This window comes from Malus sylvestris, chromosome 5 (genome assembly GCF_916048215.2).
Source record: "Malus sylvestris chromosome 5, drMalSylv7.2, whole genome shotgun sequence".
Classification (NCBI taxonomy): Eukaryota; Viridiplantae; Streptophyta; class Magnoliopsida; order Rosales; family Rosaceae; genus Malus; species Malus sylvestris.
In genome coordinates this window covers 23,845,384-23,866,755 of record NC_062264.1, presented here as the reverse complement: position 1 = coordinate 23,866,755, position 21,372 = coordinate 23,845,384, and the positions used below count along the sequence as shown (strand labels likewise).

Genomic DNA, 21,372 nt, shown 5'->3' with positions numbered 1-21,372 from the left:
CGACGTTCATAAGATAAGTATGATTAGATCAAAATATGGCTTTTAGAGAACCAACCTAGTCTGGGTGGTATTTTTTTTCATTTGTAAATGAGAAATTTTAGATTCGTTTAGGTTCGAATCTCGTGGATGACAAATTCAATAGCAAATTACGTTGTCCATTGTGTTGTTTAACCGAACTTTTCATTTTTTTAGTGTAAAATATTTTTATACTTTAAAACAAAAAAAAAGGAAAGCAAATGTGAGTAAGTTGTTATCGTTTGGTTACTCTTTTGAAAGAAAATTGTAAGACAAATCTTATGGCCACATTTTGTCCACAATACTCGGGAGTTTGAAGAAATAGAAATACTAGTAGCCGTCACGTTACCGTATTTCTTCCCATCACTCTCCACTTTCTTCAAAGATTATCATTCATCATTCACCGTTGATGCTTGTCATGGTCAAGAACTCACCATGCCGTCCATTGCACATATTTAGTAGCTTTCCCACTCACCATCTTACGAAACAATTATAACCTATTTAAAAAGATATATAGTTTTCTTGTAAATAGTCTCTTAGATTGACCGAGTCATCTTATTAATCTTTTGCTTTAAAAAAAATTAAGAATAACATTAATTGATTTCGAAAGTGAGAAACGCAGATAAGAGGTTTGGTCGATCTTCGAAACTATTTGTGATATAAATCTTTTTGTTAATCATTTTTAGAATGCGAGCATCAAATTAAAAATCTATGGACAAGAATGAATAAATTCAATAAATTTTAAGTATTATATTAAATTTAATTCGATCACGCATGATAATGAGACATAATATTTCAATAATTTAGCTCTCATAAACTGAGACGATGCTAAAATGTGAGTATTCGAGTAGAAATCAATATTTTGCTTGAAGAATAACTAGTTGGCAGGTAAATAAGTTGGTCCGAGTTTGTTGGAGGATGATGAAATTTGGACAAAGGATAAGAGCTTCACATTACAAATGGATGAAGTCACTCAAAAGCACGTTAGCCACGCACTCCTACGGATTCATGCCTCATGCGTGCATGTGCACACCACACGCACTTACAGAACCAATTTGGGCCACTAACGCAAAGAAGTTGCACTCAACTCCAACATTGTGAGTAAAGCCTAATGTGGTTGTGGCTTCCTACCCACCTTGTGTTTATGTTTGCTTCATAAAGCCAGACACCAAGTGAAATTTGTTAAAATAAGAAATTTGTTAGTATTTTAAGAATGAATGAGGATCCTTTCCGGATCCTCTTTGTGAGGATCTCGGGGATCCTCCAATCATATACGTTCATCGTACATCGTACGGTCAGTTTTCGTCAGGTACTATTTATTTTTAATTTTAAATAAAAAGATTTACAACGATTTTTTATCGCACAATATACGATAAACGGATGTGATTGAAGGATCTCCGGATCCTCACAAAGAAGATCCAGAGAATCCTCATTCTTTAAGAATATCCATATCTTTTCTTTCAAGATTGGATTTGCCATGTTTTGCTTCATTTGCTTTCATTTTTTGTCCAAAAAAAGGTAACCCCAACCCAAGTGTTGTCAAGTTTGGATTTGGGCCTAAAAGTCTACTTTCAACAAACACAAGTTTGATGACTAGAGATGACTAAATTTCCAACAACGCCCATTAGGCCCACTTTCACAAGTATCTTCTTCATTCTATACATTTTACATTAACACATTGGAATATTTTCGACTTCCTCTACGTTTATTAACACGTATGAAATAAAAAAGTGCGCCCGTCCGGTAGTCCAATTGGTAATTTTATACCTGAAAACTATAAATTAGATTGCTTAGGCGAGTAAAAGAGTATTATCAATAACATACATTATCTCATACCGAATCAAAGCTAAAGGTTAAGTAAATTTCAACTATACAAAAAATAGTCCCTTATAAAATTGTCCATGGTGGTCCATTGGTCCCTTTCCAAATCGCCTATACAAACAAATGCAAAAGAACAACGAGCTGGTGGTCCAGTAGTAAATGACGGATTATAAAACTTCTTTAAAATTAAAAACTGGGCCAAATTGGATTGTTCATCCCTGTGGTTATAGGACACTTGCATGATGACCCCCGTGGTGAAAAAAATTAGGAATTAAACCCCTGTGGTCTAGAATGTTAGCAAATTTAGTCCAAAAGTAAGATTTCTGTTAAAAGACTGTTAAAAGTTGGGGTAAAACTGTATTTTCAGTTCCAATTGACATTGAATTGGGGCTTTTTTTTATTTAAAAAATTAAGCATTATTATTTTTTGTTAATTGTTATTAAAAAAATTATTTATTTTAAATCTCAATTGAAACTGAAAATATAGTTTTACCCATACTTTTAACAGTCATTTAACAGAAATCTTACTTTTGGACTAAATTTGCTAACATTTTAGACCACATGGGTTTAATTCCTAGTTTTTTCACCACGGATGTCATAATGCAAGTTTCCTATGACCACAGGGATGAATAATCCAATTTGGCCTTAAAAACTGGAGGTTTCGAGTTCGAAACTCGCTGCTAGTGTATAAGCCAGATTTGTGGCCAGAATGAGGCTGAAATGCCTCTGTGAGTCTTCCCGTGCTCTCGAAATGGGTGGATAACCGTGGTTTGCCACCAATTGTCTCCCTTTTAAAAACAAAAAAAAAACAAAAAACAAATGGCAAAAGGGTTATGTGTCATCCAACCCAATAAGCCATGTCACCACCATTATCTTATTCACAATGAGAGGTCCAAGTCCTCCAAGCATGAAAGACTCATCCACCGCACCTCCACCTCTCAATTTAAAACACACATCCTATCTGTACAGAAAATATTCACAATAATCCACCAAGCCACCATCTAAACCTGCACCCTTCAGATCCATAGCTCCACTCAACCACATATCAACAGTCAACAGTCTCAGTCAATCTTACGAGTGAAGACATACATCTTATTGTGCACCACACCGCACCATATCATCACAGTTATTAGAACCACAAGTTTTTAAAGACACAGCTCTCAGTGCTTCCACAGTCAGCATACTGCATGCCCTTTGAGCTGCTGACAAAGATTTTCAATGGCAAAGCCAGTTTCAATTGAAGTGTGGAATCCCAATGGAAAATACAGAGTTGTCAGCACAAAACCCATGCCTGGAACTCGCTGGATCAATCTTTTAATTGAGCAAGATTGCAGAGTCGAAGTAATATTTCCTATTTTTTTTCATTCCCCACTTTGTTGATGTGTGTGTGTGTGTGTGTATTGGATTTTGGATCACTTTTTTTGAATTTGATGAGAAAACGTTTAATGATTGGAATTGTTTAGATATGCACCCAGAAGAAAACAATTCTTTCTGTTGAGGATATCATTGCTCTGATTGGAGATAAGTGTGATGGAGTTATTGGGCAGGTAAAATTTTAGACTCTTCTTACTTCTTCTTTTTGATTTCTTATTATAGTAATTAGTGTAGTACCCTTCGGAGTTGTTAATGTTTGCGTTGAGTCGAGGGCTTCCTTCGTTTTTTTACTTATTTTTTTGATAAATACTCTTAACCAACTGAGGTACAAGCCGCCTGCGTCAAGAGTTTCTGTCTTCAAAATAGTGTTTTTAACTATGAGAGAGAGTTTCGAGGGACTTATATGTGAATTTCCCTTTTTATTATTCAAAGTTGTTGAGTGGGGGTTGTGGTTTTGATTTTCAGTTGACAGAAGACTGGGGAGAGACTTTGTTCTCAGCACTGAGCAGAGCAGGAGGCAAAGCCTTCAGCAACATGGCTGTTGGCTACAACAATGTGGATGTTGATGCTGCTAACAAGTATGGAGTTGCTGTTGGGAACACACCTGTAAGTTTTTCACTCTTACTCTCTATTTTCCCGCCTTTTTCACATGTAAGTCTTTGATAATGTCAAAATTAAAGAAAAATATTTCAAGCACAATACTTTGGAAAAACACCATGTTGACTTTTCAACGGTAGATTTGGCAGCACCAAAGTAATTTCGCACTAAGAATCAATTAAAACATGACAAGTGAATCGAAACCAACATGCTTGCAGATATGGTCACTAGTGCCTTTATGGTTTTCTTTTCTGTTGGGAAAATTTGGGATATTGAAATGAATTTGTTGCTTGTATGGTTAGGGAGTACTTACAGAAACTACAGCAGAGCTGGCCGCTTCACTTTCTTTAACGGCCGCTAGAAGAATAGTTGAAGCGGATGAGTTTATGAGGGCCGGCTTATACGATGGATGGCTTCCTAATCTGTATGACTACCTTGTTTACTGTTAACCATCAATTCATCATTTGTCCTTTCATGTTACATAAACTACAACTTAATTTGTTTCTTTTACTATGGTAGATTTGTGGGAAACTTGCTCAAAGGGCAAACTGTCGGTGTGATTGGAGCTGGCCGTATAGGTTCTGCATATGCCAGAATGATGGTATTTTTCCTGGTCCAAAATGTTGAATCTTATGTTTGGTTCATCTGATTTTGGGTACACAATAACGGCTTAGTCTAGTGATTGGCATGCATAAACTTGTTTTATGCACCTTGAAGTAGGATTTTTACAAAATTAATGGACTTACTTTACAGGAATTTTAATAAGAATTTGGGATGATATAACTTACCAGGAACACGAAAGATTTTGTAAACAGTTGCTAACTGTCCAAGTTCTACTGCATTGTTCCCTTCTATAATGTAGGCTTGGGGGAATGCTTCATATACGTTCAGTTGTGTGACAGATAGATCAACCATTTTGAATACATACTATGTATAAATCACAGAACTAACCATTATTTGAATTTTTCAACTTTCTTTTCCTTTACCCCTTGATCGTTTACAACTTATTGCTGATGATCTTAATAAGTGATTCCAATTAGTGAATACCCGCTAATACGACTGAAATTACTGTTGATTTCTGACAGGTTGAAGGTTTCAAGATGAACCTAATTTACTATGATCTTTACCAGGCTACCCGGCTAGAAAAGTTTGTTACAGGCACGTCCAGTTGGTTTATTGCATAAATCTTCTTGCTCTACACTTTGCTGATACCTGTATGTTCCATGTTCCAGCTTACGGTCAGTTCCTAAAAGCTAATGGTGAACAGCCTGTGACTTGGAAAAGAGCATCAAGCATGGAGGAGGTGCTCCGAGAAGCAGATGTGGTAGGGCTTTCGCTCTCCTCACCCCTCTTTTTTCGTTTCTTCTTACTCCCTTTATAATGGTGTGGTTTTTTATTCTTATTCTAGATAAGCCTTCACCCAATTCTGGATAAAACCACTTATCATCTAGTCAACAAAGACAGTCTGGCAATTATGAAGAAGGTGAAGTTCGAAATAACATTTCTTATTTGTATAATGCACATACGTATTATGTTACGTATACACCTGGAATGTATTTTCTTGATGAATAATGTGTCGGATATATCTACAGGAAGCAGTCCTTATAAACTGTAGCAGAGGGCCTGTGATTGATGAAGTGGCTCTTGTAGAACATTTGAAACAAAACCCTATGTTTCGAGTTGGCCTGGATGTCTTTGAGGTAAAAAAGCGCACCTAATTCCTTGTCGAATTCCAATCTTCTTTTGGATACCATCTACGATATTTAAGTGGTTTGTATATGGTGTTGTATCAGGATGAGCCTTACATGAAACCTGGTCTTGCCGACTTGAAGAATGCTGTTGTGGTACCTCACATTGCTTCTGCTTCGAAGGTAATTACTGTCCATATTGTTTATGTTCGAACACTTTTAAGGAAGGAGCTTTCTATTTGAGAACATAAAGATTTGTTGCCTTATCAAGTGAGTACTTAGAATAACTCAGATCAGCGAGTAACCGTGTCCCTTTCCGGTCTTTGTAGTGGACTCGTGAAGGAATGGCAACACTAGCTGCCCTCAATGTCCTGGTATGTCACCAATGTAACTATCGGAAAAAGGCAGAAAAGAAATTGAATAGAATCGCAGCATTTGAAATAGCTCACATCATTCAAAAATGGCTTCAAAATTTTGTCTGCAGCTTTGGCACTAAAATACTGACATGCCTTACATTATTATGATTCAGGGAAAAATTAAAGGATACCCTGTTTGGAAGAATCCAAACCAGGTTGAACCATTTCTCAACGAGAATGCTCCGCCACCTGCTGCCAGTCCTAGCATTGTCAACTCAAAGGCCTTAGGTAATAAGCCTTCAAAACTTTGCCAACATCATGCAGGAAAATCATCTGTGCTGAGACTTGTGTTCCAATGCAGGTTTACCAGTTTCAAGGCTGTGAGCATCAATGCAAATGATTACATTCAGGGCCTTCCTGGTGCAAACAGAGTAACTCATACGGAAGGAAAAATCCAGGCAGTGTCTTGCGAGCGTACAATGCGGAAGAATGCAAACGATAGTGTATATTTTAAGGATGGATGTGGAGAAACATGTATCTGTTATATGTTTGTGCTATAAACTACTGGCTTCATATTAATCCTGCAATGTATGAGATGTTATTAATGAAACCTTTCATCTACAATTTCAAAATCCTTTCATTCTACTTGTGGCATTTGTATTGCCATTCAAGAACAACATTAGGCTTTCGGCTTGCTGGAGATGAGGATCTTCGTGACTAGAATCATCCGAATCTGAGAAGCGTCAGCTTCGAAGAAACTGAGGCCTTCTGGCGGTGCCCTGGTCTGGTCGTATCGTGTGATCATATGTCACTCAGCCCAAGAAAACCATAATCACCTCTGCGTTGAATCTTCTCTTTATGGAATTGTGACGATACATGTGGCCTTTATTCCATTGAGCGCTATGTGACATTGGGTTTTCTTGGATATAACTTCGGTCACACAAATTAAACTTTCTGTCTTTTTTAATCCTCTGAGCTTCTTCGCCGTCCTGCAAAGGGTTATGACACTAACACTTCGTAAGGATTGTTAAGTTTTCACAAAACTCCATTATGTTTGAAACATTACACTAACACTCCTTAGATTTTAATTTACCATCAAGTAATCCCTTAATTAAAAAAATCTAGAGTAGTGATACGTCCATCCTCTAGTTTTATTTTCCCACTCATTTTTTAATGAAAGTTTTAATACTAAATTTAACCTTATGTAAAAGGACTTCAAGAGCCCTATTAAGAAAAAAGAAAAAAAAGAATAGAAAAAAAAATTAAAATGAGAAACGAATCAAGCTACCCAACAACCTTCCCATTTTCTCTCTTCATCCCGCGCCCCTTTCTAACTCTTTCATCCCCTTCCATCTTCTATCTCTTCCGTCCACCCCACCCTCCCCAATTCCGTCTCTTATTTTCTCTCTACTTTTCAACCCTTAATTCTAAATCAGAATTCGAGAATGAATATGTCTATGAATCTTATATCCATATCTGGTAGGCGGAGAAAGAGACAGATAGAGATGAACAGAGAAAGGAGAAAGAAAAAAAAGGAATGTAACTTTCCCAACGGCAAAGAGAAAAAGAGATGTCACCGTCATCTGTGGTGCTTGATTGTGGTTGTTTTTTGCGAGGATGGGAGAGACGTTCGTCGCTGTTCCATTTTCTTAAAATCTCTAATATTCAATCATTCTGTATATTTATTTTTAGGGTGAATTGTCAATTTAGTTCTTGAATTATCATCTGAGTGAAAATTAGGTCCCTAAACTATTTTTTCAAAAAAGTCAATCATTGAATTATAAAAATCTGCCAACTACATTCATAATATTAAATTTGAAGCTACCATATTCCATTTTCCGTCAATTTAAGTCACATTACTTGCATGTGATACATATTGGACGGCAGATTGGTAATTTTTCATAAAGAGATAGTGAATGGAGTTAACTTTGAAGGGTAAATTAGACGCTAGATTCAATATAAAATGTTAAGGGCTTATAGGCAGTATTACACTCTAAAGTGTGTCAAATGACTTAAGTAGTCGAAAAATTGGATAAAATAACTTTGAATATAAAGTAGGGATGAAATTAGCAAATTTTAAAGAATTTAAGGACTTATTTTACCGAAAAAATAATTTAAGGACCTAATTTTTATTGAGATGATAGTTCAGGGATTAAATCAGCACTTCACCCTTATTTTTATTTAGAACTTAAAACTGTAAGAGTTATTTTTAGGAATATAAGTGAGCGGGATGAGAGTGTTTGGTCTTTTTAAACTTTTTATGGTGAGTGAAAATATAACGTGGGTAAGAAAATAAAATTATGGGATAGGCATAGTAGCACTCAAAATATAATAATAAATAGATAACTTTACCCTAATAATAAATAGATAACTTTGAAACTAATGAACAAAAGCTTTATAATTATACACTAAAAAGTTATAAAACATTAAGGGGGTGTTTGTTTGCCTTCTTTAGCTCTCACTAGACTGGCTTAGATTAAAAATGAGTGCAATCCATGTTTGTTTATTGGCGGGACTAAGTTTAATGGGACAAAGGAGGACTCGCCTCAACTAAACCACTCACTAGGGGGTCTTAGCGAGACCCCAAAAAAACAACGAGATTGCTAGTCCTGTCTCCCTTATTTGCAAGCAGCGTCCCACGAACCCACATGAGAAGCATCAACCCCCCCTTCTCCAGTGACCAAACAAAAAACGGTTGTCTTGCGACTCCTTCCCCAACTACAATGTATTCTACACAGCCTCGAGACGGCATCGTTCTCCACCTCCATGCACATGCCCTCCAACAACTACTTCGTCGCCCTCTAATTTAACCGATGGCAGCACCCGCACTCTCAAGACGACACCGATCACAACATCAACCCGAGAGTTTTGACATTGTAATTTTAATTCTACTTTTGATTTCTCGTGGCTGTTCGAAGACGATGCTCCCTCCCAAGACGACACTGATCGCCCTAATTTTTCATTTGGGTGAATACAAAGCCAAATATCTTCTTCTTAATCATTCATAGGCATAAATTGCTATCGTCGTCATCCATGAAAGCTGAATCTCGAATTCAATACTAAAACCTATACAGAGCGTAGAGGCACCAAATCCATCTTCGGTTGGACAAGACAACATCGACAAAAACCAAATTTATGGACTTGGCAAGATCAACGACTTGCCGTCTCTCCTACTGACGTTTTGATTTTTAATTTTTGTTTTTTTTTTAATATTTAATCTTTTAATTTGATATTCTTTTTCTACATATTTATAAAGATTATTTTTATTCAACACAAAATAGAGCTTTTCTTTAATCATAGGGTAAATTAGAAAGTTTATAAGCAAATTTTTTTACTCAAGGGGTTATATGAAAGGAAATTAAAACCTTATGAGGTTTAGTATAATGTCTCAAACGTTACGAAGTTTTGTGAAAACTTGATAAACCACATGGGGTGTTAAACCTTGACACCCTTAATGTTTTAAACGACTTTCATATAACCTCTTATGTCCAAGACAGTTTCTCTAAAAAGATAGAATTTAGGGCTTCATTGCGTAGCAAATCGTACCAAAATTTGATGGAGAATGGGGTACTTGTAGAGCATATGTCGACCACATCTGTAGGGTTTGGACATGTGTCAGCATCTGATTGACCAAGGGGAGTCATTCGTTAGATGGATGAGGAAAAAATTATCCTGAAATTATTTAATAAATATTATCTTGGGGATTATCTTATAATATCCTTGATTGGATATGATTGTGATTTTTTGCTCTATGGAGTTGACATTCAATTAGGAATATATAAAGATAAGATTTAGTAATTAATCCTATCTTTAATACATTTGATTTTTCTTCTTGCCATGGGCATGACTGCTTGCTAAGGTTGTAGTCAGTTGCTCAAGTCTTCAAGAAGGTTGAACTGTGCGTGGAGCAAATGTGGCCTAGCCAATTTTTTGAGACTCATCACTTAGGCTTAAAAGTCCACGTATCAACTCTAAGATTTTCTGTATTAATTTGGCTCCACACAAGATATATCATAGAAAAAAAATACCATGGACAAAAATTCCTAAGAAAGTAATGCATGATAGTAAAACATTTCCCAAGAAAGGTTCTCACGCTCATAAATTACAATGACCAAGATGACATAAAACAAGGGAATTGTTATTGGCACTCCAAAAATCTCATTCTGCACTCCAAATTTTCTATATTTAGAAAGAAAAATACACTTATGAGGAGTGTAGAATGAGATTTTTGGAGTGCCAATAACACTTTCCTAAAACAATTGTATTAATCTAAGCAAAAAAAAAAAGATATAAAAGCATGTCATGGAAGCTCTTTCGAAAACATATAATATAATAGTTTGGACAGAAAAGCCCACTCACAAACATGTCACTGGGGATCCAGGGGATCTTGTAATCGTGTCCGTTTATCGTACATCGTGCGGTCAGAAATTATTTAAATTTAAAATTAAATATAAATAGTACCTAACGAAAACTGACCGCATGATGTACAATGAACATACACGATTACAAGATCCCCCGGATCCTTTTCCATTACAATAAAGCATCGCCAATACCAAAGCAATGAGTAGACATCATGCACTCATCTGAGCTTATAAAGAACCGCAACATTATAGAAGAATAAAATCGTGTTACACAGAGATCATGTGAGAACAAAAATCTCAAATTATATATTGGGATCGTGCTGGAGATTGCATCACATAATCACCACCACAAGCATAGAACACCAAGTGAAGTAGATCCAGCAAATCAAACAACTCCACCCTTCACACAGACCCAAAGAGATGTAGCGCACTAAACCAAAATCAAAATGAAGCAACTCTCCTATGTAGAGCAATCAAATTAGCAAGCTCTATTAAGGAGAAATCAAAACCAAGCTCCAAGAAATCTCCTAGAAATTATTAAACAAAAAAACAAAACAAAATGATAAAACCATGTCGGCGCTCCACACCCTCCGGACATTCGAGAGCTATATAACCGCACCGGCTAAACCCATAATGTTGTTCTAGCTAAACCCTATCTCGAGGCAATCCGACATGTTCCATGGCTTCCAGTTATAACCCCATAAGGTGAAAATTGAATATAAAACCTTGTGTTAACCGTGTGTGCAGGCCATAAGACTACGACAATCAACTATCTCAATAAAACTATGATTGGTTCGAATAATGTCTTGAGATTCAAGAGACATGTTAGATATATGGTATCCCAATTCGATTAAATGGGATGACAATTTTCAAAAAAAAAAAAAAAAAAAAGACGTACAAATAAATATGGAAGAGATTTCAACAACTCACCATTAGTATATTTGATTCGGATTGAAAAAACAAAGAACATCCTTGACATTCCAATCTTTTTTTTTTACCATTAGCAAGAATTTGTTTAAGTTGTAGAAACACAGAATGTAAAAGAAATTCAAATGTTATAACTCTACAACGATTATAGCGTTTTACATCAACAATTCTATACCAAAACAGAGTAAATGAAAAGAGGGAGAAGACAGAATGATTCTCAAGAAGATTGCCGGACCCCAAAACCAAAAGTAGAGGCATGAATTAATCTATGATTTTGGCTCTAGACAGCGAAGATTTCTCCCGATGCCACGAAATCTGAACTTGTTTTTTAATTGCCTGTAGTAAAATTTTAAAATCGCCTTCAGTTCCAACTTTTCAAGTTCATGACTTATTACCTAAAATTTTGGGAACTTTAACAAAAAGTTCCTGGTACTGTTCACTTTAACGAAAAACCACATGTTTACACTAAAAGTCAATCTTGGTACTATTCACTTTACCCTTTATTTTGTCCTTAATGTTAAAACTTAAAGTTTTCAAGCCCCTTTCATTAGTTTTCCTTAAAATTTTTGCTTTTGGTCACATAATTCACGACTTGTTTCCTAATGCAAAATAAAAACGCAATTCTCGAACCCTCTAAATAGACTAAATTTGTAGACTAAATTTTGAAAACTAAAGAACATGGAAGTTGATGATTGGTTTATTACTTAAGCATTGATAAACGTGTTCATTCCTATTTGTAACTGTTTGGGCCCAAAAATATTGGTTTGGGCCGAGTTTAGAATTGTTCTCGGCCGAGAGGCCGTGCTTAAGAGTCGTTGGGGGTTATCCAGCTCATAGGCCGCGTAGTCAAAGTTGGTCGTATCCCATTGGGTGTCTGTGGGATGTGAATGAGTCCTATTACGAGAAGGAGTTTCGACAGGATAGGGATGTTGGAGTTTGAAATTGAATACGGCCTGATAACGAGTTGAGTTCAAAGTCCTAGTAGGAGTAGGACTAACTGAGATAAAGTTGGATCGGGAAAGGAGTTCTAATCCAAGAATGATTGTGATTCAATGCAGGTTGGCTACTATAAATAGAGGAGGGAGGACATCGATCAAAGCCCCCTCCAATTTAACACACACACTACCCTGCGCAAACCATCGCTCTACGCGAAACCTCTCAACAACTTTGAGATTTTTATTTTCCTTTTTCGCCAACGCATCTTCAGTTTGGATAAACAGCACTGTGAAGGCAACCAGTGACATCTTCAGTTTGGATAAACAGCACTGGAGCCGCATAATCAGTCAACCTTGGAGCACCTTCAGTTTGGATAAATATCACTGCGTCAAGGCCAATTGGTTATCTATCCAAGTCTCGGTCGAGAATGATTTTCGAATTCTCATTGGCAGAGGTCATCTAATTAACCTTCTCGGCGAAGTGAGGTGTTACGAATTACTGGGCTCGGCACATTGAACTCCAAGTTGTTTTATGATTGGATACTCACAAGTAGGCTTTCGAGTTTGGCATTCTGACGGTCGAACCACGTTCACCATCAAGACATATATTTGTTTTGAGTATCTGTGCCCCTATACAAAAGTAGCAAGATCAAGAAGTCAGCAGTGCACCCAACGCAAACATCAACATATTTTACTCCTTAGCCGAGCTCAGTTGACGAGTTGGCACGTCCCGCATCAACCGAACGACGTAGTTAGCTTATTAGTTACTCGGCCTGCGCGCTACGTAGGCTTGGTAGTTTTTAGGGTCAACATTTTGGCAAGCCCAGTGGGACCCAATGCTAAAACTACGAAGTTCATGACTATCGAGACACGATCAGTAAAAAAGAAAACAACCATGGGAAAATCAATTACGGATTTGCTGGTTCAAAGTTCTGGACAAGAAGTGTCACATCCATAAAATCCTTTCGTTACCGTAACCCCTGAGACTGCAAGTGTGACACACCTAGAAAAGAAAGTTTACCTCGGCACCCAACCTCGAAACACAGAAGTACTCAACCGAACCGCCGACGTTTTCATTGAAGGTATCGTGGAAGACTGCGACGAAGACGGTGGTGAAAGCTCTGATCCTCCAACTAGGTCGTTTCTTCGAAGACGACTTGATAAGCAATGTCGACAAGTTGAACAAACAGTTGTTCAAAAAATGAACAATTTGCTTGAGGTAATACGAAGTAATGGTGAGACCTACACCAAATTGCTCGAAGTATTAGTTAGCAAAGTCTTCGAGTGAGAACCTGGTGATTAGGCTCGGTATCTTCCATTTAAAAGTAATCTGCTACAGGCCGAAATAGTGTCTACTCGGCCCAAAGCAATTGACTTAGAAAAAAGTGGAGGATCAAGTAGTAGGTCAGATGGATTCGACCAGAGAATGGAAGCAATATTCGTCAATATGAATGAGGTCCAATGGATGATCGATTCGGCCATGAAAAAGAGGCCGAAGTTCCTGAAATTCAGCCATCCATATCCAGCTTACGTGGAAAAGTTCGAATATCCTAAAGGTTTTAAGATTCCAGATTTCAAGCTTTTTGCTGGAGGATCGTCCTTATCCTCGTTAGAACATGTAGCCCGTTTCACTGTACAATGCGAAGATGTCAATAGTGATTTCCATAAATTGCGGCTATTCAACTTTTCGTTGACAGGCTCAGCATTCGCATGGTATATTAACCTCCCACCTAATTCTATCCAAAGCTGGGAGGAGTTGGTCGAGAAGTTTCATGACCAGTTCTATCGGTTGGGAATGGAAATGTCAGTTTCTTCATTGGCTATGATGGCTCAAGCATCTGATGAGTCACTGATGAGTCACCGATGAATTATCTTACAAGGTTTAAATAGGCCAGGAATTGGTGTCGAGTACCTCTTCCCGAAGTCGAATTTGTTAGGTTTGCTCTTAATGGGCTCGACGTGGAATACAAAAAGAAATTCCTTGGGGAAAACTTTCGAGATATGTATGAATTAGCCCAGCATGTCGAGCAATATGATTATTTGCTCCGAGAAGAAAAGATCTCGAAATCCTTATCCCAAGGAACGATTTACAAAAATCCCACGGTCAGTTACGTATCGGTTGAAGGCGAAGATTCCCAATACGTCAATGTGGACGCGGCCGAGATAGTAATAGATAAACCACATGTTTGCAAGCCACTGACTCAAATTAATTCCAAGGATGCCAAAACCCGCTCGGCCACTGAAGAAACGGCGAAAACATCAAAAGTTTACGCTTTTGATATCACAAAGGCCGAGGTAATTTTCAACCAATTGTTATTAGCAAAGATTATCAAACTTCAACCAGGACATAACATTCCTAAGGTCGAAGAGCTTAAAGGGAAGACGTATTGCAAGCATCATAACTCGACTAAGCATGCTACGAACAACTGTGTCGTATTCTGTGATGATGTCCAGAGCTGGATTAACAAAGGCAAGCTAAAGTTTTCAGATAAACGAATGACGGTCGACGCCGATTCATTCCCTTCGGTAACAGTTGGCATGGTGGACGCCCATTTGCCCAGGAACAAAGGGAAATGTAAGGTTAAGTTTGTTCCAGTACAACATGTCCTAAAGAAAAACTCCCGGCTGCAACTCAAGATTGATCTATTTTCCAATGAGCCACCCATCGGGTTTTCGGGGCCGGCGGTAGTCGAGTTCATAAAAGATTCCAGTGTAGAAGAAAGTGACGGGCCGATAGTCTTATGTAACAATTGTAGGGCACACGTAGTATTAACTGAACCCAAGGAGAAACTGCCTTAGACTCAAACTCCAACATCACGTCAACCATTTACGACTGTGGCGACACCTATAAGTGAACTTAGTGAAGGCCAGCGCCAGAAAGTGTTCGATAGGCTCGGCCCTCAGAAACGGACAGACGACCCTACCTCAGCCAGACAGCGTCTTGATTTCGACGTGCCGTTTTATAACGAGGATTACTATTCGCGTAATTTCAGTAGCTCAAGCTTATCAGCGAATCCAAAAACCTTTAAGCTGCCTGAACCACGCAACCAACGTTGGTACAGTTACAATTCTCCCACCGGCATGTATAATGCGTTATCCAAATCTCAGAAACATCGACGTCAGCGTATAGACTGCATGGCTCAACGGCAGGCAGCCGAGATTGTTTCGACCAGTAAATGGCAGCCGAAAGAGGCGGTAGGGAGTGGAGATGACCCGCCAACCCTAACAATCATGGCTGAATTACAGGGGTAGAATGAAACCAATTGTGACTTCGAAACTACCATTGAAGAGTCCGAGAAGTGCATCAAACTTCTCCTTCAGCCTGGAGAGATGAAAGTTCGCTTCGAGCAGTTTAAGAAAGAGGCCGAAAGCCAACTTTCCCCATTACCTCTGAAAGAGCCGCTAATAAGAGTTCAGCAGAATCTACACCCCCCATTCATCGACGAATCCTTGGAATACATGAAAGAGTTTCATATGAAATATTCTGCCAACGATTTGTATGGTTTACCCAAGGCTTGTCAAGAAGCTCTCGACCTAGCACTAACTTGCCCCGATGCTGAACAAATCATCCAAAAAACCACTGATCCAGTGATGAAAGCTAGATTCCAGCACATACGAGAAGCTAGGGTTCTTGGCTTCGAGGTCGACCCATACACGAATATTGATATAGCCGAGCTTCCTTTTTCCCTCGAAGACCTTCAACACCTATGATATCACTACGAAATCTTCTCGGCCGTATCTTTATTCGGTCTAACGACCGATGAGAAAGATCGGGTGGCATGTTTAGATGCCTACCTGGACACAAAAGATGCCCGAATTACCTATAAGGAATGAGCTCGTAAGACACTACATGGGCAAAATCAGACACCAAATGCGAGTGGGCCCGACGACAACAATCAAAAGGAAACAAGGTTGGGTTCTTTGGCACAAGAACAAGTACCTGTTGAGACACCCGACCATCAGGCCGATGATACTCTAACGCACAATGCTATAGTCCTCAATAACCCGGAAGATGATGACCAGGATCGAATGGGCCCTTCAGTCATTGAGAATATGGAAATCAGCATGGTCCATGTTCTACCTGTTGAATTCCAGCCAACTACACACAACCACATTCCTTGGATAATGATGTGGTCACCGAGGAAGCAACACAAGTTGATTTCGTCACCACCACTGAAGATGAACAAGCAAACAACGACGACAAACTTAAAACAACCCTGTCCATCTTGTTTCCTCGTTCATCTTTGGCTCATCTTCAGCATTTAAAGTTGTTGTATGTCACGGCCCATATTGAATGATACCCAATCTCCAAAATTTTCATCAATTGCGGGCGATGGTCAATATCATGCCTGTATCCATCATGAAAGCATTACGACGATCCAACGACAAGCTCATTCCTTTAGGAATAACCATAAACAGCTTCGTCGGTGACAAATCTCAAACGAAATGAGTACTCCCTTTAGAGGTGAACATTACAGTTTGTAATCACATGACCGTATTTTTTATCGTCGACTCCAAGACCGAATATAATGCTTTACTTAGTAAGGATTGGATTCACCAAACAAATTGCATCCCTTCTTCTTCATACCAATTTCTCATTTTTTGGGATGGCAAATCGGTCGTGGTCCATCCAGCTGATAATCAGCCATTCGAAACCAACATGATTCAGGCCTGCTATTATGACGATCACGTCGGTTACATTACCCTCTAGGGTTTTAATGAAGATGGACGGCCGACTCGGATCTCAGTCCAGAAAACCATCGAGATAGGCGCCGAGACTGTTCACCAGGATTCGGCAAGACTCAGTTTGGCCAACTTGATTCCTAACATTGATGACTGATGCCAAAAGTGAGAGGCATCGGGCAACGATTTCATCCACGATGGAACGTCTGTTGGTTCATTGGTATGCTATTTCCAAACACCCACGTTCGGACGTCAACTTAATCAAATTTTTGACCGAGGAAGATAATTGCCCAGTACTATCGTTAGACAAAGTTCAGGCCGCACCGATCGAACTCGAAGACAGTCGGCCCCAGGTTAAGGACCTCTTAGAAGAAATAAATGTCGGAACGACCGATGACCCTCGACCGTTATTTATTAGTGCATTGTTACCCCATTCCATGAAAGTTGAACTTTGTCAATTACTCAATGAGTTTAAAGATTGTTTTGCTTTGAGTTATCAAAAGATGTCGGGCCTTGATCGAACCCTTTCTGCCAGCCCCCTCGCTGATTCTCGACCGAAGTACAGCTAGGCATAAAAGATGAACTAGTTCGACTTTTAAAAGCCAGGTTTACTCGGATCGCTCGATACGTCGGATAGTTAGCCAATATCGTCTTAGTGCTAAAGAAAAATGGCACCCTACGCATCTGTATCAATTTTCGTAATTTAAACCTGGCAATGCCTAAAGATGAGTACCCGATGCCAATATCTAACTTGTTAATTAACGTTGCAGCACATCACGAGATCTTATCCTTTATAGATAGGCATGCCGGTTATAACCAAATTTTCATCACCGAAGCTGATGTCCATAAGATCGCATTTCGGTGCCTTGGGGCACTCGGCACATACGAATGGGTCGTCATGCCCTTCGCCCTCAAGAACGCCGGTGCCACATACCAACGAGCTATGAACACCATTTTCCATGATTTAATTGGTACCATAGTTTACATCGACGATGTGGTCATCAAATCAGCTCGATGGCAGACGCATTTGGATGACCTCTGTTAAGTGTTCTTATGCATGCACTGGCATAATCTGAAGATGAATCTCGCCAAATGTGCTTTCGGCGTATTAGCTAGAAATTTTTAGGCTTCCTCGTACATCACCGTGGTATTAAGGTGGACGACAACAAGGCTCGCGCAATCATTAATGCTTCACCCTCGATGTCTAAGAAACAATTATAGTCGTTGCTCGGCAAGATCAACTTTCTCCGATGATTTATTGCTAATTCGATTGAAAAATGAAAGCTTTTTCCATGCTTTTGAAACTTAGGGACTCCGACACTTTTGAATGGCGTGCCGAGCACCAAGTGGCATTTACGCAGATTAAAGTCTCTTTAACGACCGCACACGTCCTTGTCCCACCACGACGGGGCTGCCCTCTTAAGCTATATATCTCGGCGGCCGACGAATCCATCATATGCCTTCTTGCACAAGACAATGATGTCGGGCGAGAACAGGCCATTTTTTACCTTAGCCGCAACCTCAACCCACCAAAGATTAATTACTCTGTTGTCGAGAAGCTATGTCTTGCCTTGTTCTTCACCGCGTCAAAACTCAGACATTACATGCTCCCGTCAATCACTCAGGTCATCGCCCAGACCGATGTCATTTGTTACATGCTCACTCAGCCGATCGTAAAGGGCCGAATCGACAAGTGGACGATGGCCTTATCTAAGTTTAGCTTGCAATATGTGCCCCAGAAAGCTGTCAAAGTCAAGCTCTGGCTGATTTTTTAGCCCAACACCATTCCCCGTATAAGTTCGGGGGCAATGACATTGACATCGGCCTGATACAAACACGTGATAATTACTGGACGCTGTACTTTGATGGTTCCCGTACTTCAGTCTCGACTGGCGTTAGGATTGTTATTCAATCCCCCACTCATAATCATTGGTCTTTTTCTCTCAAGCTCGATTTCGATTGTACGAATAATCAGGCCGAATACGAAGCCTTTGTTATCGACCTCGGCGTGCTACACGATTTACGGGCAACTCGTGTCCTTGTTCTTGGTAACTTCGAACTTATCAATAATCAACTCAACGGGACCTTTCATTGTATGAGTTGTACTATGGCGCCTTACCACATAGTTGCCAGTTATTTGGCCGTCTCTTTCTACGGCGTAACTTTCAAACACATTTCACGAGTTCATAACACTGACGCTGACGAATTGGCTCAAATAATGTCCGAAGCCCAACTCATAAAGGGCAAATTAGGCCGAGAAATACCTGTGTCATGACAAGAACATTCGGCCTTGATTAATCAACAAGTTCTCCAACGTGATTGCGTGATCCGTACACGAGTCATGTCTTTGCCTTCGTTGTTAGAACGGAAGGAATTATTGAGGTTTGTGACGTCGGGGCATTACTAGATGATTAAAGAATGACGATTATGCGATATATTGATAACCCCAACGAAAACCACGACCGACGGACAAGGGTTCATGCCACAAACTACGTATTATACCAGAATGAGTTGTATCGAAAGGGTGAGGACGGGTTACTGTTGCTGTGCCTCGACCCGTAAGAAGCTGTTCAAGTAATGGCGGAAGTACACGAAGGAATTTGGATGAAAAATACGTTGGCTACTTCGGCAGCACGGCTATTTCTGGCTGATTATTCTGAATGATTGTATTGAGTACGCAAAGGGTTGTGTACAGTGTCAAATTCATGGGCCTATACAGAGAGTACCGGCCGAATCATTACATTCGGTCACCAAACCATGGCCGATGGGCCATGAATGTTATCGGTAAAATCACACCATCTTCTGGTGCAGCCAAACATGCGTGGATACTCGTCGCAAAGGACTACTTCACCAAATGGGTCGAAGCCAAGTCATATGCCGAGTTAACGTCTAAAGAAGTTTGTAGTTTCATTGAAGAAAACATTGTGACTAGATTCGGCGTGCCAGAAACCATCATAACAGATAACGGTACGATCTTTACATCTGACAGATTTAAGGAATATACGGCAAATCTAAAAATTCGACTCGAGCAATATATGCCATATTACCCATAGGCGAATGGACAGGCCGAAGCAAGTAATAAGGTTCTTATTGGTATTCTTGAAAAGATGATAAAAGAAAGGCCAGACATATGGCACTTAATGATAGACGAAGCGTTATGAGCTTATCGAACTTCTCTACGGATAGCCATTGGAATGACTCCGTACGCGTTGACTTATGGACACGACGCAATGTTGCCGGTCGAGCTAAGTATAAACTCGTTGCGAATAATTGAACAAAGTAGTTTGTTCAGCACCGAGTACAGTCAAGCCATAAGACAAGAGTTAGAAGATTTAGAAGAAGCTCGGCTTGATGCTTATAACTTATTAGTGGCACAAAAGAAGATTACCAAGCGTGCGTATAATCAACGAGTTAGACAAAAAATGTTCGGCGAAGAAGAACTGGTTTGGCAAACCGTACTACCCGTAGGAATTAAAGACCCCAGGTTCGGCAAATGGTCACCGAATTGGGAAGGGCCATTCATTATTCATAAAGTCTTCGGCAATGGAGCATACCATCTTAGAGATTAAACTGGTATTGTTCACAAGTTGCCAATCAATGGAAGGTTTTTAAAGAAATATTATCCAGTCACATGGGAGATGCGAGAATAAAAGTTTATTTCATTTCATTGGTCGATCAGTTTACAATCAAATAATTCTAGGGTGATGAAAGAATGAGAGATTCAAGAACAGCCTTCAACTCCAACCACCTCACCTCGCCCATCATGACCTCAGCTTACCGATTCCTTTTGTCCATCTTCAGCTGCTCGACTTGCTTCACGCTCGTCGCGTATTCGGTTAAGCAAGATTTATCGCCCGACTCAAAATCCTTTGCAAGCTCAGAAGCAATTACCGATTTTCGATTTTGAAGTTCAGTAATTTGACGGTCAAGGTTAGCCAGGATCTTATTTTTCACCTTGAAAACTTTGACCTTTGGACGAAGAGCGTTTCGAACGGCTGTTGCAGCTGTCAAGTCATCGTCAGCCCGAAGAGCTTTCTCGAAAATACTGAAATATTCTCGGGTCCGTTCAAAGGCAGAAAACGTTTAAGTGATAGCCTCGGCGCTCAATTGACCATCAGCTCCGAGATCGTTCAGACATGCACCCACCGAATCAAGACCCTGGCGCTCAAGAACTTGTAAGCTGAGAGAGACAAAAGCTCCTGCAATTGAACAAGAACAGTTAATTCGGCGGGCTCAGTCGTAGCTGCTAAAGGACTAGCCACTCCCGAAGTACTCGATATGAGAGCATCAAACTCGACTTCCCATGAAGGCTGCACACGAAAACAGTTTAGGCACAAGGAAAATCATAAAATAATGTAGCAGGGAGGATTGGTTTTAAACCTACTAATATGAGACTTCGGCCATGTCTCCTAGTTCATTGCTCGAACCTAGAGAGCTTAATGGCCGAGCCTAGTGTTTTAGACTGCTTCTTAATTCACGCAGCCGATGAAGGTTATCTACGTTCAATGGCCACTGAGGTGGCCAAGAAATATAGATAACACTTTTCGGCGCATAAAATTTTCGGTGAAATGAATAATTGGGCACCTGACATTTAATATTTTCTCGGTTCAGACTTG

At 39.5% G+C, this 21,372-nt stretch overlaps 1 protein-coding gene across 1 annotated transcript; it reads left to right on the top strand.

Annotated features, from left to right (window-relative positions):
* Positions 1-2,834: 2,834 nt before the first annotated feature.
* On the top strand, positions 2,835-6,482 carry LOC126623864 (glycerate dehydrogenase). The gene is made up of 13 exons (XM_050292844.1): positions 2,835-3,176; positions 3,299-3,382; positions 3,675-3,815; positions 4,109-4,230; positions 4,326-4,407; positions 4,892-4,964; positions 5,039-5,130; positions 5,215-5,289; positions 5,399-5,506; positions 5,600-5,677; positions 5,824-5,868; positions 6,024-6,138; positions 6,212-6,482. Exons 1-13 carry the CDS (start codon positions 3,054-3,056, stop codon positions 6,232-6,234), a joined length of 1,161 nt encoding a protein of 386 aa, XP_050148801.1. The 5' UTR covers positions 2,835-3,053; the 3' UTR covers positions 6,235-6,482.
* The last annotated feature ends 14,890 nt before the right edge of the window (positions 6,483-21,372 follow it).